The 15232-nt window shown below is 42.3% G+C and overlaps 1 protein-coding gene across 1 annotated transcript in view; it reads right to left on the bottom strand.

The window, feature by feature from the left end:
• col27a1b (collagen, type XXVII, alpha 1b) overlaps positions 1–15232 on the bottom strand; it is a 168432-nt gene that overhangs the window by 6649 nt on the left and 146551 nt on the right. Inside the window, exons 38-58 of the mRNA XM_060907051.1 lie at positions 11342–11395; positions 11138–11245; positions 10986–11039; positions 10812–10865; positions 10515–10571; positions 10350–10403; positions 10192–10245; positions 10056–10109; positions 9884–9937; positions 9668–9775; positions 9454–9561; positions 9237–9344; positions 9082–9135; positions 8268–8330; positions 8112–8165; positions 7979–8014; positions 6082–6099; positions 3241–3276; positions 3093–3119; positions 2876–2941; positions 2607–2775 (exon numbers count right to left, since the gene is read on the bottom strand). Coding sequence (XP_060763034.1) covers positions 2607–2775; positions 2876–2941; positions 3093–3119; positions 3241–3276; positions 6082–6099; positions 7979–8014; positions 8112–8165; positions 8268–8330; positions 9082–9135; positions 9237–9344; positions 9454–9561; positions 9668–9775; positions 9884–9937; positions 10056–10109; positions 10192–10245; positions 10350–10403; positions 10515–10571; positions 10812–10865; positions 10986–11039; positions 11138–11245; positions 11342–11395 — 1390 coding nt within the window. The remainder of the gene's footprint in view (positions 1–2606; positions 2776–2875; positions 2942–3092; positions 3120–3240; positions 3277–6081; positions 6100–7978; positions 8015–8111; positions 8166–8267; positions 8331–9081; positions 9136–9236; positions 9345–9453; positions 9562–9667; positions 9776–9883; positions 9938–10055; positions 10110–10191; positions 10246–10349; positions 10404–10514; positions 10572–10811; positions 10866–10985; positions 11040–11137; positions 11246–11341; positions 11396–15232) is intronic.

Here is a 15232-nt window from a genome sequence, read left to right on the forward strand (position 1 = left end):
GGCACTAGTCACACTCAATAACGGTTTTATGAGTGATGAGGGAACGCCACAGTTCATAGCTGTCATGTTTGCCAACAACTTTCTGCTGTTTTGTCAAAGGTGAAAATCCACAGGATAAGCTTCATCAGCAACACATTATTAGGAGAGAAGAAACACTTTGTAAGGCCAAAAGTATGTGAACACCTGACCATGATATCCATATGTGAACAAATGAGAATAGTAAGCTGAAAAGCAAACACGATATCCAGAAATAAAGTCTTTGTTAACATCAGTCCCCACCTGCCATACTTCAGTATTCCACCCACATCAGGAACATATGACAATATCCTATTCTGAAGACATGGCATTAATATGGCGTTGGCTCCTGCTGTAACAGTCTCCACTCTACAGGGAAGGCTTCCCACTAGATTTTGGATCGTGGCTGTGGGGATTTACTCATTCAACCACAAGAGCATTAGTGAGGTCAGGCTCTGATGTCGGATGAGGAGGCCTGGCATGCAGTCAGTGTTCCAATTCATTCCAAAGGGGTTTAGTGGGATCGATGGATAGTCAGGATTCTGTGGAGGCCACTTGAGTCCTTTCACTCCAACCTTCAAGGAGCTTGTTTGTGCACAGGGGCACTGTCATACTGGAACAGGTTTGGGTCCTTTAGTTCCAGGGAAATCATAATTCTACATCATACAACGACATTCTAGATAAACAGTGTGGCAAACATTCGGGGAAGGGCCACATATGGGTCATAGTTAGACGTCCAAATACTTTTGGTCACATAATGTACTGTGGCTACGTAAATTGCCCTCTCCCTGGGATTTAAGTGCTCACTTATTTTCCATAGTCTGTATAAATGCACATAATTAGGTCATTATACTTGTGTGAAATTATGTTATTTGCCACTTTTTAGGACAGCTAATTGTGCCTCCAGGCACGTACAACATTGGAACTGGGAAAGCATACTGGAGCTTTCACTCACCCAGTGGGAGAGCTAATGAAAATATGAATCATCCACACTTGATAATGTATGAAACTACACTATTGACAGTCCATATGCTGCCTTGTGAACAATGCACCTCATTTATCAAGCTGGATATGAACGGATTCATGTGTAAATTGTTCGTACGATTGTTTACACAAGAAATCATGAAAATTCTGTAAATTCAGAACAAGAGTGCTCTGAGAGCACAATATCCCCCGCTGGCATTTGTGCCATCACTCTGGTAAAATGTGACTGAATTGAACGAAATTGCAATATGCGTATTACCGATATATAACAAAGAATCCTGTCAAGTTTCATGAAATTCCTCCAAAAATTGTGAGAGGAGTCGATTTCAGAAGGCGAGTACCCTTCCCAAGACGGATGGACAGATGGACATCGCCACGACATAATCCCCCTTCGGGCCTTTCGGGGGATAAAAATTGTGAGGGAAGTTGATTTCAGAAAGCAAGCACACCTTGATGAAATTGCCAAAGTACAAGTTTGTTAATAATCAAGGGCATAACTTGGGTAAAATTTGCCCAAATTAAACAAAATTTCAATCTGCATATAACTGTCATACAGGAAAGCCTTTTGCCAAGTTTGGTGAATTTCCTCCACAAATTGTGAGAGGAGTTGATTTCAGAAGAATGTATACCCTCATAAAATTGTCAAAGTACAAGTTATTTAATCAAGGGTCAAAACTCTGGTAAAATTTTCACAAATGAAATTAAATCGCAATATGCATATTACCATCATATAACAAGGCCTTCTGCCAAGCTTCGAGAAATGCATCCAAAAATTGTGAGAGGAGTTGATGTCAGAAGGAAAACACTTTCATGAAACTGTCAAACTATAATTTTGTTAATCAAGGGCTATAACTCTGGTAAAATGTGACCAAATTTAATGAAATTACAATATGGATATTACCAACATATAACAACGAATCCTGCCAAGTTTCGTGAAATTCCTCCAAAAACTGTGAGAGGAGTTGATTTCAGAAGGTGAGCACCCTTCCCGGGATGGAAGGATGGACATCGCCATGACATAATCCTCCTTTGGGCCTTTCGGCCAGTGGGGGATAAAAACATCAGTAAACTGTGACTTGATTTAAATCCAATCATATAATTTGCATGGATTACTGCACTTTTAGATATAGAATATACTGGTGAGTCACAGGCTCAGGATAAGCGGCTACAGATCATGAATGGATAGATGGATACTGGGGAATTTAAATTGATTTGGCCATTTTTTTTTACCTTTACTGCATTAAGCAAGTGAGCAGAGTGACTTATAGAAGTGCTTTGGAGTCGCTATCAAAAACACATCCTCATGCTAGTTTACTAGGTCAGGGGTTAAGAGTACCATTGAGAAAATTTTGTGAAAAGCACTTGTGGGCATCATTAGATGCAAATGAGCTGTGTTGGATTTTTGGCTTTGCAATTTATGGGTGATCAGTGTGCGCACACACACACACAAAGTATAAACAAAATCAGTCTTTCCAAACCTTTTGTAAATTCGGCGGAAAATTTCAGTTTGGTTTTGGCATTTACAAGCAACTTTGATAAGGACTGACAAATGAGGCTCCATGTGAGCAATGAAAAGCTAAAAGCTAAAGAAGCAGGTGCTTCCTCACCATCGTTCACTCTGTGCTCACAGTCCAGCAGGTCCCGGCATATCCTGGCTGGGTTCTCCTGCGTTCCCAGTGGGTTCTTGATGCTGTAGATCAGGTTACTGAGGTAGTGAAGGGTCTTAAAGATCTCGGTTCCCTGGTCCAGCATGGGGAGGTCTATGTCTGAGTATGTCTAAAGGACAAAAGAAGGATTTGCTTATATCTTTGCTTTTTCCTAAATATAACTAATATGTAGTTACAGCACTTTTTAAGGCATGTTTTAAGGCACTCACCTCAGACCTCAGTGCAGAGTACGACTCAAATATGACTTGAAAAGCAGAATCAAGTGCCTCAGGCTTCTGTATCAGAAGAACAATGAAAAATGCAGTGTTTGTGTAAATGGTTAGCCCCACTAATTATGTAAACAGTGGGCCAAAGTTAAAATGGACTACTCTACATAGACCTCTCCAATGCTTAACATTAATGGAATATACACTGAAAAGTACTTACAAGAGACAGCGAAGAAACAGGAGGACCCTAGACACCAAAGAAAACAGTACAGTTAAGTCATTAAAGATTAAACATAGTCATCATCTATTGCTATACTTTAACTATAGATTTATACTATACAGTATATGTGAATTATAAACATGCTTACTGGGGGTCCCGGTGGTCCACGAGGACCTGGAGGGCCCTAAAAAAGACCAGTACAATGTCCATTAATTTAGGGTTTCATATATTTGCAAAACATCTAGGTTAACATTTAACATACACTGAGTTGCTCATTTTATTAGGCACAAGTATAGTGTATCTAAGCTCACTGGCCATTTTACCAGGTACACCTGCCGTTTATGATTGCGTCTGTTCTCATGCACAGTTTGTCCACCCATCTCTCCCCCATCCACGAGTGGAAAGGGAGCATCAAATCTGGGTGGATATTATTTGGATGGTAGACCAGTCTCATCACAACACTGACAAGTTATTGTGCATGATGCTGGTTAGAGTGGATTAAGCAATATCTGCTGACCAAAAATATCAGTAAATAAAAAATACAAGTACAGTGGTGCTTGAGAGCAGTGGCTTTCTCCTTGCAACCCTGCCATGCACACCATTGTTGTTCAGTCTTCTCCTGATGGTGGACTCATGAACATTAACATTAGCCAAAGTGAGAGAGGCCTTCAGTTGATTAGAAGTTACCCTGGGGTCCTTTGTGACCTCGCTGACTATTACACGCCTTGCTCTTGGAGTGATCTTTGTTGGTCGACCACTCCTGGGGAGGGTAACAATGGTGTTGAATTTCCTCCATTTGTACACAATCTGTCTGACTGTGGATTGGTGGAGTCCAAACTCTTTAGAGATAGTTTGGTAACCTTTTCCAGCTTGATGAGCATCGACAATGCTTTTTCTGAGGTCCTCAGAAATCTCCTTTGTTCGTGCCATGATACACTTCCGCAAACATGTTGTGAAGATCAGACTTTGATAGATCTCTGTTCTTTAAATAAAACAGGGTGCCCACTCACACCTGATTGTCATCCCATTGATTGAAAACACCTGACTCTAATTTCACCTTCAAATTAACTGCTAATCCTAGAGGTTCATATACTTTTGCTACTCACAGATATGTAATATTGGATCATTTTCCTCAATAAATAAATGACCGAGTATCATATTTTTGTCTAATTTGTTTAACTGGGTTCTCTTTATCTACTTTTAGGACTTGTGTGAAAATCTGATGATGTTTTAGGTCATATTTATGCAGAAATATAGAACATTCTAAAGGGTTCACAAACTTTCAAGGACCACTGTATACTAGAAGAGCACTCAATAGAGTGCATACCTCAGCCAAGCCACATACAGTATTATAAACATCAAAACCAAGTCGCTTGAATCTAGGGTGATCCTAAAGCTGTACACCAAATTTCATCAAAATCCGTTCACTACTTTTTGAGTTTTGTTGGGAAAAGTCAAAATGAATCCTGGATCCACACATATCTGGATTTGCATCAAAATCTAATCAATTGTTCCTTGGCCTATGGCTCACCCTTCCTCACAATTTCATCAAAATCCCTTCACTAATTTGTGAGTTACATTAGAAACAAACAAACAGAGGTGAAAACATACCCTGCTCTAACAAATCTGGTGGAGGCAAAAAAATAATAACTTTTACGTTTATCTGAAGCATATTATTAGACTAATTGGGCAGTGAAATATATCAGCATAGGCTACCGTGTTTTTGCTGGTACTGGGTATATATATTTAGTCCTGGGTATGACTTTAAACTGCAACCGGTGGTGAATCTCAGGTCTGGGATGACTTGAGTATTGGGAAAAGTGGAGATACCCCTTAATCACCATTGCTCCCAGGTCCGCTCTGACCCGGAGTGGTAGCACCTGCCTGGGTTCCAGCTATGGGTTAAATAGTACATCACCAATAAGGTGCTGGCAGCAAGGCACTTTTTGGTGCAATGCGGCAGATGAACCCAACAGGGTCAGTGGCACACCACCAGATGGCATGCAGAAGAGCCACTCAAATGGCCAGTGGATGGCATCACTTGACAAGTCAGGTGTCACTGTGGGGCAACTTCCATACCCGTCAGGTCTGTGGCGCTTTTGCGTACCACTTGGCATCAGGTCTGGAGGTCCAGAGAGACAACATGATGGGGGCACAACATCATTTGTCTTAGCTTACTGTGTAAGGTGCTTTGTCTCATCTCATCTCATTATCTCTAGCCGCTTTATCCTTCTACAGGGTCGCAGGCAAGCTGGAGCCTATCCCAGCTACGGGCGAAAGGCGGGGTACACCCTGGACAAGTCGCCAGGTCATCACAGGGCTGACACATAGACACAGACAACCATTCACACTCACATTCACACCTACGGTCAATTTAGAGTCACCAGTTAACCTAACCTGCATGTCTTTGGACTGTGGGGGAAACCGGAGCACCCGGAGGAAACCCACGCGGACACGGGGAGAACATGCAAACTCCACACAGAAAGGCCCTCGCCGGCCCCGGGGCTCGAACCCAGGACCTTCTTGCTGTGAGGCGACAGCGCTAACCACTACACCACCGTGCCGCCAGGTGCTTTGTTAGGAAAGGAAATTTCTGTGCATCCTAATGAAGCAGTCGTCATCACTAACAAAGGACAGCCGCCACCAATGACGACTGGGTATATTATAAAAGCTCTTCCTGGTCATCAGAGAACGCAAGCAGATTCAAGATTTGTGTCCGTATGTCATTTCTGAATATCGAGGCTTTTGCTCAGTGTCGCACACACTGGAGCCGAGATACAGCATTTTACTTTATACTTTTCCAAGTAAAAAAGTGTAGACTAGAGATGCATCAAGAATCGTTTGATGACTGAACCAATATCACATATCACAGGAATCATAGAAAGCCTAAATACTCACACTTCTAATGTATAGACAATAAACAGGCAAGTCAGTGTAAAAAATCATGTTAATATTTTAGTCAAATTATGCATAACTGAAATAAACCTACCCTTGGTCCTGGTACACCCTATTCAAAATAGAAGACAACAAAATAATATGAGATCAAATAAACTTTTACAGCTCATTGTACAACCCCGATTCCAAAAAAGTTGGGACAAAGTACAAATTGTAAATAAAAATGGAATGCAGTGATGTGGAAGTTTCAAAATTCTATATTTTATTCAGAATAGAATATAGATGACATATCAAATGTTTAAACTGAGAAAATGTATCATTTAAAGTGAAAAATTAGGTGATTTTAAATTTCATGACAACAATACATCTCAAAAAAGTTGGGACAAGGCCATGTTTACCACTGTGAGACATCCCCTTTTCTCTTTACAACAGTCTGTAAACGTCTGGGGACTGAGAAGACAAGTTGCTCAAGTTTAGGGATAGGAATGTTAGCCCATTCTTGTCTAATGTAGGATTCTAGTTGCTCAACTGTCTTAGGTCTTTTTTTGTCGTATCTTGTTTTATGATGCGCCAAATGTTTTCTATGGGTGAAAGATCTGGACTGCAGGCTGGCCAGTTCAGTACCCGGACCCTTCTTCTATGCAGCCATGATGCTGTAATTGATGCAGTATGTGGTTTGGCATTGTCATGTTGGAAAATGCAAGGTCTTCCCTGAAAGAGACATCGTCTGGATGGGAGCATAGGTTGCTCTAGAACCTGGATATACCTTTCAGCATTGATGGTGTCTTTCCAGATGTGTAAGCTGCCCATGCCACACGCACTAATGCAACCCCATACCATCAGAGATGCAGGCTTCTGAACTGAGCGCTGATAACAACTTGGGTCGTCTTTCTCCTCTTTAGTCTGAATGACACGGCGTCCCTGATTTCCATAAAGAACTTCAAATTTTGATTCGTCTGACCACAGAACAGTTTTCCACTTTGCCACAGTCCATTTTAAATGAGCCTTGGCCCAGAGAAGACGTCTGCGCTTCTGGATCATGTTTAGATACGGCTTCTTCTTTGAACTATAGAGTTTTAGCTGGCAACGGCAGATGGCACGGTGAATTGTGTTCACAGATAATGTTCTCTGGAAATATTCCTGAGCCCATTTTGTGATTTTCAATACAAAAACATGCCTGTATGTGATGCAGTGCCGTCTAAGGGCCCGAAGATCATGGGCACCCAGTATGGTTTTATGGCCTTGACCCTTACGCACAGAGATTCTTCCAGATTCTCTGAATCTTTTGATGATATTATGCACTGTAGATGATATGTTCAAACTCTTTGCAATTTTACACTGTCGAACTCCTTTCTGATATCGCTCTACTATTTGTCGGCGCAGAATTAGGGGATTGGTGATCCTCTTCCCATCTTTACTTCTGAGAGCCGCTGCCACTCCAAGATGCTCTTTTTATACCCAGTCATGTTAATGACCTATTGCCAATTGACCTAATGAGTTGCAGTTTGGTCCTCCAGCTGTTCCTTTTTTGTACCTTTAACTTTTCCAGCCTCTTATTGCCCCTGTCCCAACTTTTTTGAGATGTGTTGCTGTCATGAAATTTCAAATGAGCCAATATTTGGCATGAAATTTCAAAATGTCTCACTTTCGACATTTGATATGTTCTCTATGTTCTATTGTGAATACAATATCAGTTTTTGAGATTTGTAAATTATTGCATTCCGTTTTTATTTACAATTTGTACTTTGTCCCAACTTTTTTGGAATTGGGGTTGTACATCATACTAACAAACAATGTTTGTGTGCTGATTTTCTTTAATTTTCATACTGCTCCTGGCTGAAGTTAACCCAAACACAAAGAGGGCCAGGTTTTTTTTTTTTTTTTCAAACTGGAACACCAGCACCCACTGGCTTGATTTTTTTTTCTGCAGGCATCCCAAAATAACACCACACCTGTATGTACAGGAAAGCACCCAAGGATGGGTCACTCACCAGTTCCCCTCGACTTCCTTTATCCCCTTGAGGTCCCTAACAGAGGGATGTCAGTTATTTCAGACTGTATGCTACACATTAAAGATCTCCTGCAGTAAAATCTAAACAAACAGAAAGATTTTGTAGCACGTACTGAATAACCGCTGGGTCCAATGATCCCGATTGGTCCAATGGCACCTCTCGATCCCTGAAAAAAAAAGAAAAGAAATGACTGTAGTAGTTGCTAACAGAGCAGTCATGGGATATCTCTTTAGGGTTTCTTATAAACAGGCTCAAAGTGGTTTCCTACCATCAAACCTTGGGGTCCTCGTGGTCCCTGGATACCAGCAGGACCAACATCACCAGGTGGACCCTGTATAATAACACATCTAATTGAATTTCAAGTTCAAATTACGCTTCATATATCTACTTGCCAGCTTACATTATATCACACACAATATATCACACTGTACTGTATATGGTATTAACTGTATTATACTGACTGTTACCTAATGTTTAAAAGTTCTCAACTAAACTTTAACATGTATAATAATGAACAGATACTAATACTGCCAGTTAGTCTGATGTCATCACATCAACTGTTATCTGTTGCTAGGCACACCATCAATGTTTAGGTGAATTTTCCTTTTAACTCAACAGTGTCACACACAGTAGTCACACATACCCGTCTGAAATGAAAATGCTTGAAAGAGACTAGCAGCAGATAATTAGTCACCATCAGACAATGATCAAATCATCATCATCATGTTTGGGTGAGTAATTGAGTGCACAGATTCCATGTGCAAGCCTATATTTACACAGCTGGCCTTCACCTGCACATTCAGTCTACTGTGTAAACTCTGCCAGATACTAATTCCCAACATTAAAAGACCATTTACTGACATTTCACAAAACAAGATGATGATTAAAAAGGAAAATTTAACATACAAATCAATCAAATACCTTTGGCTCACATAATCAGACCGTCCCAATATTAAAATCAAACACAAGCCAAAGATATGAGAGCAAATCATCAAGGGAAATACTATGCTTGAGAAGGCATGGGGAGTATGGATTCTGCATTTGCATTACATATCATCAGAAAGGATTGGAAGATGTCTCACCTTAGGTCCAAAGTTTCCAAGAGGTCCAGATAATCCCATATCACCAGGATCGCCCTGGAGGAAAAAAGAAAAAGAAAAGCAAATGACTTTTTACAGTCTCTCAAAAATGAGCATGACTGTCCACTCCAGTAAAAAGACAAACATGTAACACTCACAGGTTGACCTTTAACTCCTTGGCTGCCTTGTTTCCCTTGCATCCCCATAGTTCCAGGGATTCCACGTTTCCCAATAGGTCCAATCTCACCTGGTAAGCCTCTGTCACCCTAAGAAAACAAGAAGAGCCATAAGAGATAACACATATGCCATCTACAGTATATACGCTGACATTAGAGTTTTCTCCAACACTGTATGGATTATTTCCTATATGACTACCTTTGGTCCAAAGGAACCTTGACTCCCTTGTAAGCCAGGTTGCCCTGTTTGGCCACGTGGACCTGGCTTTCCAGTTAAACCCATTTCTCCATCACTTCCCTGCTCCCCCTAATACAAAAATCCGAGAGAAGATCCAGAGTTGAAATGCCAACAGTCAGATAATCTAGCATTTGCGTGAATCTAAGGCTTATAGCGAATACATCAACGTTCTTACTGGCATTCCTTTATGCCCATCTTTTCCAGGAGTTCCATCAATGCCAGGACTTCCCTCAGGTCCCTCTCGCCCGACGACCCCTCTGGGACCAGGGGGACCAACAGGACCCTAGAGATACACAAAACATGTTTGGGAATGACTGATCATAGTTTTCTATTGTTCTGCTATTAAAATGTCTGTTCCATTCTTTACAGCAGGCATCAGACTGACACTTACAGGAGACCCTCTGCTGCCAGGTTCGCGTTGAGCACCCTTTTTGCCTTTTGGGCCCTGATAAAGGAATCTGATTAACATAACCTAATAGATGTGATTTGTCAAATAGAGAATGTGGTACAACAATATTATAAATAATATGCAGATGCATGTATCCATGCTGAATTGTCCTTACTTGATCGCCTTTGGAGCCTTTGGGTCCTGGAATTCCTCTTGGACCAGGGTTTCCCTGTGACATTACCACAACCATTAGCAATAGGACTGAAGAAATTGCTGATGACATGATTTCTATCTAATGTACATGTGCTTACAGGCAATCCAGGAGCTCCAGGTTTGCCCCTTTCTCCATCCACACCTTGCTGACCCTGACAACCAACAAAATTTTGTTAAAAAAAATATTCATGCCATTAAAGCTCAATTTTAAGTGACAGTTCTTGTACTCCTTTTGAAAGAGGAGTTTTGTGCTTACTGGGTAGCCAGGGTCACCAGGTTCTCCTCTGACTCCTCTTGGACCAACAGGGCCCTGAATCCAAATAAAGTACACAAAGATCTGTTTGGCACTCAGTAGCATCCCTCTACAACAATAACAACGGCAACAAGAGCATCCATGTTAAAACCCAGCAGACTGACTCACGATGTCACCTGGAGGACCAGCAGGGCCTTCAATCTTCCCATCATCCCCTGGTTCACCCTGCAGAGAGCAGAAAATCCATTCATTTTATTTAATCATATTATTTTATCAAAAGGTGACTATGGGAAAATATACAGTAGCTATAAGGTAAAAAAAAGACGTATCAGCATGTTATTCCATCCATAATGATCTTATTTTTATTTGATCAGTGTTTAATGGAACACTGACATAGTGTCAAACCACAAATAAACTTCTAGACAACCACAACACTGTCAGATAGAGTATTATGTGAAATTTTACCTTTGCACCTTTTGGTCCTGGGGGGCCAATTGGACCCTGAGGTCCCTGGTGACCCTAGAGTCAAAGTAAAATAAAGACAACATAAGACATACTAGTATGATTCTTATGACTTAATTAATGACATTAATAAAATTAATGGAATTGTTATTGTTATGCTTGTATGACAACATTTACTTCATATCCCTGCAGGCCTGGATTTCCTTGTAGGCCCATTCTTCCTGGTGCACCCTGAAATGAAATGAACATAAAAATGTGCTTATTATATATAGAAATATAAGCTGCTGTAGACTTCTGATAGTAAATCAGCCTTTAAAGTGTGATGTTACCACAAATCCGATGGTTCCTCTGTTTCCTTTTGGCCCGGGGAAACCCACGGGACCACGCTCACCAATTGGTCCAGTCTCGCCAAGGTGACCCTGGTGACCTTTGCTACCCTGGAGCAAAACCCAAATTAATTATACAATATTCAAAATAGAAAAGTTCAGAAAGGGTGAACTGAGATAATAAACATCAGAGTGCGAACATTCTACCTTCTCTCCTGGTTTTCCTCTTTCACCGATTTTGCCAGGTTTGCCTTCAGGACCCTGATCACACACATACAATAGCATTGTTATTATTACATAATCACACCAGCAGAAGTCACTGAATAAGATACCACCCTTTAAGCTGACTTCAAACAAATAAAGTTAAGGGGACTCAGTTAAACCCCCCAAGTTTACTGGTTGCTAGATGAGGGTCAGCTGCAGGTCCCCTTCCTGTGGCTCCTATTACAGGAGCATTTGGACTTGAACAAACAGTAAAAGGAGTCAGATTTAAGTCTTCACGTTTATTTTCGAACAATATGATCAAACTTTTTTTTTACACAACAGAACAATTATTTTACAACAATTTGTTTTACAATACAATATTTCTTTGACAAATCCTTTTTAACAAGTATTAAGAGTTTAAAATGGCATATGAACCATTTATAGTTCTAATAGATTTATAATTCTCACTAGAAAGTTGGATAGCTTATTTCTTCTTTCTGTAATGTGTTTTCACTCACCGCTCCACTACCGATCACTACTCTGATGTTTGTGCTGAGTGAAGAAGTACAGTAGTAGACTGACTGCTCGTTTGAAATAACAGGTAAAAATAAGTCATTTTCTATGGCTAGCTAACTTGAAGATGTTTATAAAGTGATATTATACTTCAACATGATCTCACTATGAATATTCGTAACATAACAATAGCTAACTTAATATAGAGTGTGTATGAAGACATCACTCACACTTTTTTTGAAAGAAAAAAAACCCTCATATGCCCTCCATCTTTTGCCACTTGGGGGGTTCTGATATTGTTTGAATCGAATTGTTTGAATCGTTTTTGAGCACACGAGAGGAGAGCGAAGTGGATGGGAGGGGATGTTTCTGCATGGTCCTAGTGCCTGCACCTCTCCTGTTTTTGAGCAGGTGCTCTTTCCGTGTGGTCCTAGTGCCTGCACTCCTATTATTAATTTTTTTTGGACCTGAAAGCATGTGTGGTGGTGGGGCAATCTAATGATAGGGGAAACACTGGCACTGAAGGGTAATGAGAGCTTTCATTATTTAACAATGTTATCCAGCAGCTTCTCATATTTTCATATATATTATCATCAAGTTCAAAGACACTGCAAAGCATCGTCTGAGAGTGGATACATTTAAAAGTGCATACTTTTACCATTTTAATCTCATTTGACAACTTATGTCATATTATTACCAATATGGGACACAAACATCCCAGAAGCGCACAGATGTGTAACGTATGTCAGTGCAGAAAATATCAGTCATAAGACAACCTTATGTCAAAAAGTGTCAGAATGTCATAAGGCAACCTGATGTAACAAAAAGTTTTGTCGTGTCATAACACAAGCTTACGTTGACAAAAAGTGTTAGTATCAGAAGACAAACTTATGTCAACAAAAAAGTGTGCTAGGAAGACAACCTAATATAAAACAACCTTATGTAGACAAAAAAGGGCCAGTGTCCTAAAGACAACCTTGTCGACAATTAGTGTCATAGTGTCAAAACCCAACCATATGTCTCCAAATAATGTCATAACACAACCTTATGTTGACAAAAAGTGTCATGGCGTCATAGGACAACTTTATATCAACAAAAGAATATCAATGCCATAAGACAACAGAATATTGGCACTGATTGTCCATGTGATAAGACAATCTTACATCAAAAAAAAACGTGTCAATCTTTTGTAAGCTTTATGTCACTTGATTTAGCTGTTATGTCATCAAAATTGACATCACAATGAAACAGTCTTTATGACAGCTGATGTTTACAGGAAAAGGGCTTAATAAATGATCGCGTACATTAATGTCAGTTGTTAGGAAATGTTTGTGTAAGTGTCATGTAGCCATATGAAAACTACTCCTAAATTGTTACCAGTAAGACAGTTTGAACAGCAGGGAAAAAAAAAAAAATCGGACAAATGGATGTCAACAAAAAGCATTGGTGTCATAACACAATCTTATGTCTTCAAATAGTGTCAGAGCACAAACTTATGTCTCTGTAGCGGTTCTTGTAAAAGGGGTGGAGCACAGAAGACGGCAGGACAGAGATCAGGTTGATATGGCGTTTTATTGCTACACTTTTCAGTCTAACAATTATTGGGGAAATTTACAGACACACACACTCGGCGTCTGGTTCGGGGAAGAGTCCCCTCTGCTCTCGCTCTCCCTCCTTAAGTAGGGCGCGGTCACTGGGAAGACACACAAACACAGGTTAATTGCCCTCAGGTGTAGTGATTCTGCCACTTACCTTCCCTGACTCCGCCCCCCTGTCACAGACCAGCGCTTGACCACGCACTCGCTGCCACATACCCCCACCGCCCGACTCAGGCTGGGTGGCCATCTGGCCTGCAGCCGACTCCCCCCCCCCCGACAGGAGAGGAAGTCCGCCACGACCATCTGCGCCCCCGGCCTGTGGACCACCTTGAAATTAAAGGGTTGGAGTGCCAGATACCAACGGGTGATCCGCGTGTTGGCATCCTTCATGCAGTGGAGCCACTGGAGGGGCACGTGGTCCGAACAGAGGGTGAAAGGGCGTCCCAGCAGGTAGTAACGGAGGGCGAGGACCACCCACTTGATCGCCAAGCACTCTTTCTCGATGGTGCTGTAGCGCTCCTCAAGCACCGACAGCTTCGTGCTGATGTACAAGACTGGGCGGTCCTCCCCCTCCGCCTCCTGGGACAAAACAGCCCCCAGCCCTCTGTCCGACGCATCTGTCTGCAACATAAAGGGGAGAGAGAAGTCAGGGGAGTGTAAAAGTGGCCCCCCACACAGTGCAGCCTTTACCTCAGAGAAAGCCCGCTGGCATTGCTCCGTCCACTGGACCGGATCTGGGGCCCCCTTTTTAGTCAGATCAGTCAGCGGGCTGGTGACGTCCAAATAATTAGGTATAAACCTAAGATAATAGCCAGCAAGCCCCAGGAACTGTCTCCCCCCCTTTTTGGTCTTGGGCCTCGGGCAGGCCGCAATTGCTGCTGTCTTGTTAATTTGGGGATGCACCTGCCCGTTGCCCAAGTGGAAGCCCAGATACCGTACTTCCACCTGCCCAATCACACACTGCTTTGGGTTGGCTGTGAGCCCTGCTCGCCTCAGCGACCTAAGGACGGCCCTCAGATGTTCGAGGTGCCTCGGCCAGTCATTACTATAGATGATGATGTCATTGAGGTAGGTGGCCGCATAAGTGGCGTGGGGGCAGAGGACCCTGTCCATCAGCCGCTGAAACGTAGCGGGCGCCCCAAACAGCCCAAACGGAAGTGTGACGAATTGGTGTAATCCGAACGGTGTGGAAAAGGCAGTCTTTTCTCGGGATAGTGGAGTCAAGGGGATCTGCCAGTATCCCTTTGTCAAATCCAGTGTCGAATAAAAGCGAGCTGTGCCTAGTCGATCGAGCAACTCATCAATCCGAGGCATTGGGTACGCGTCAAATTTAGACACCGCGTTGACTTTTCTATAGTCCACACAGAACCGGATTGACCTGTCGGCCTTGGGTACCAAGACCACCGGGCTGCTCCAGTCACTGTGGGACTCCTCGATGATGCCCATTTCGAGCATGGCCTCGAGTTCTTCCCGATCCACCTTTTTTTGTGTTCGGGTAGCCTGTAAGGGCGGCTACGCACTACCACCCCCCGGGGGCGTCTCTATGTGGTGCTCTATGAGGTCAGTGCGACCGGGCAGGAGCGAGAACACATCCGAAAACTCGGTCTGCAACTGGGCGACCTCTGCGAGTTGGGTCGGGGAGAGGTGGTCTCCACAGGGGACTGGAGAGGTACGTGATGCTAATGCCCCTTTTTGAACCTCCGGCCCCAGCTCCGTCTTCTCCAGAACCACCGAAACCAACGCCACGGGGACCTCCTCATTCCAGAGTTTAAGCAGATTGAGG

The sequence above is a fragment of the Neoarius graeffei genome, chromosome 24 (assembly GCF_027579695.1).
Source record: "Neoarius graeffei isolate fNeoGra1 chromosome 24, fNeoGra1.pri, whole genome shotgun sequence".
Classification (NCBI taxonomy): Eukaryota; Metazoa; Chordata; class Actinopteri; order Siluriformes; family Ariidae; genus Neoarius; species Neoarius graeffei.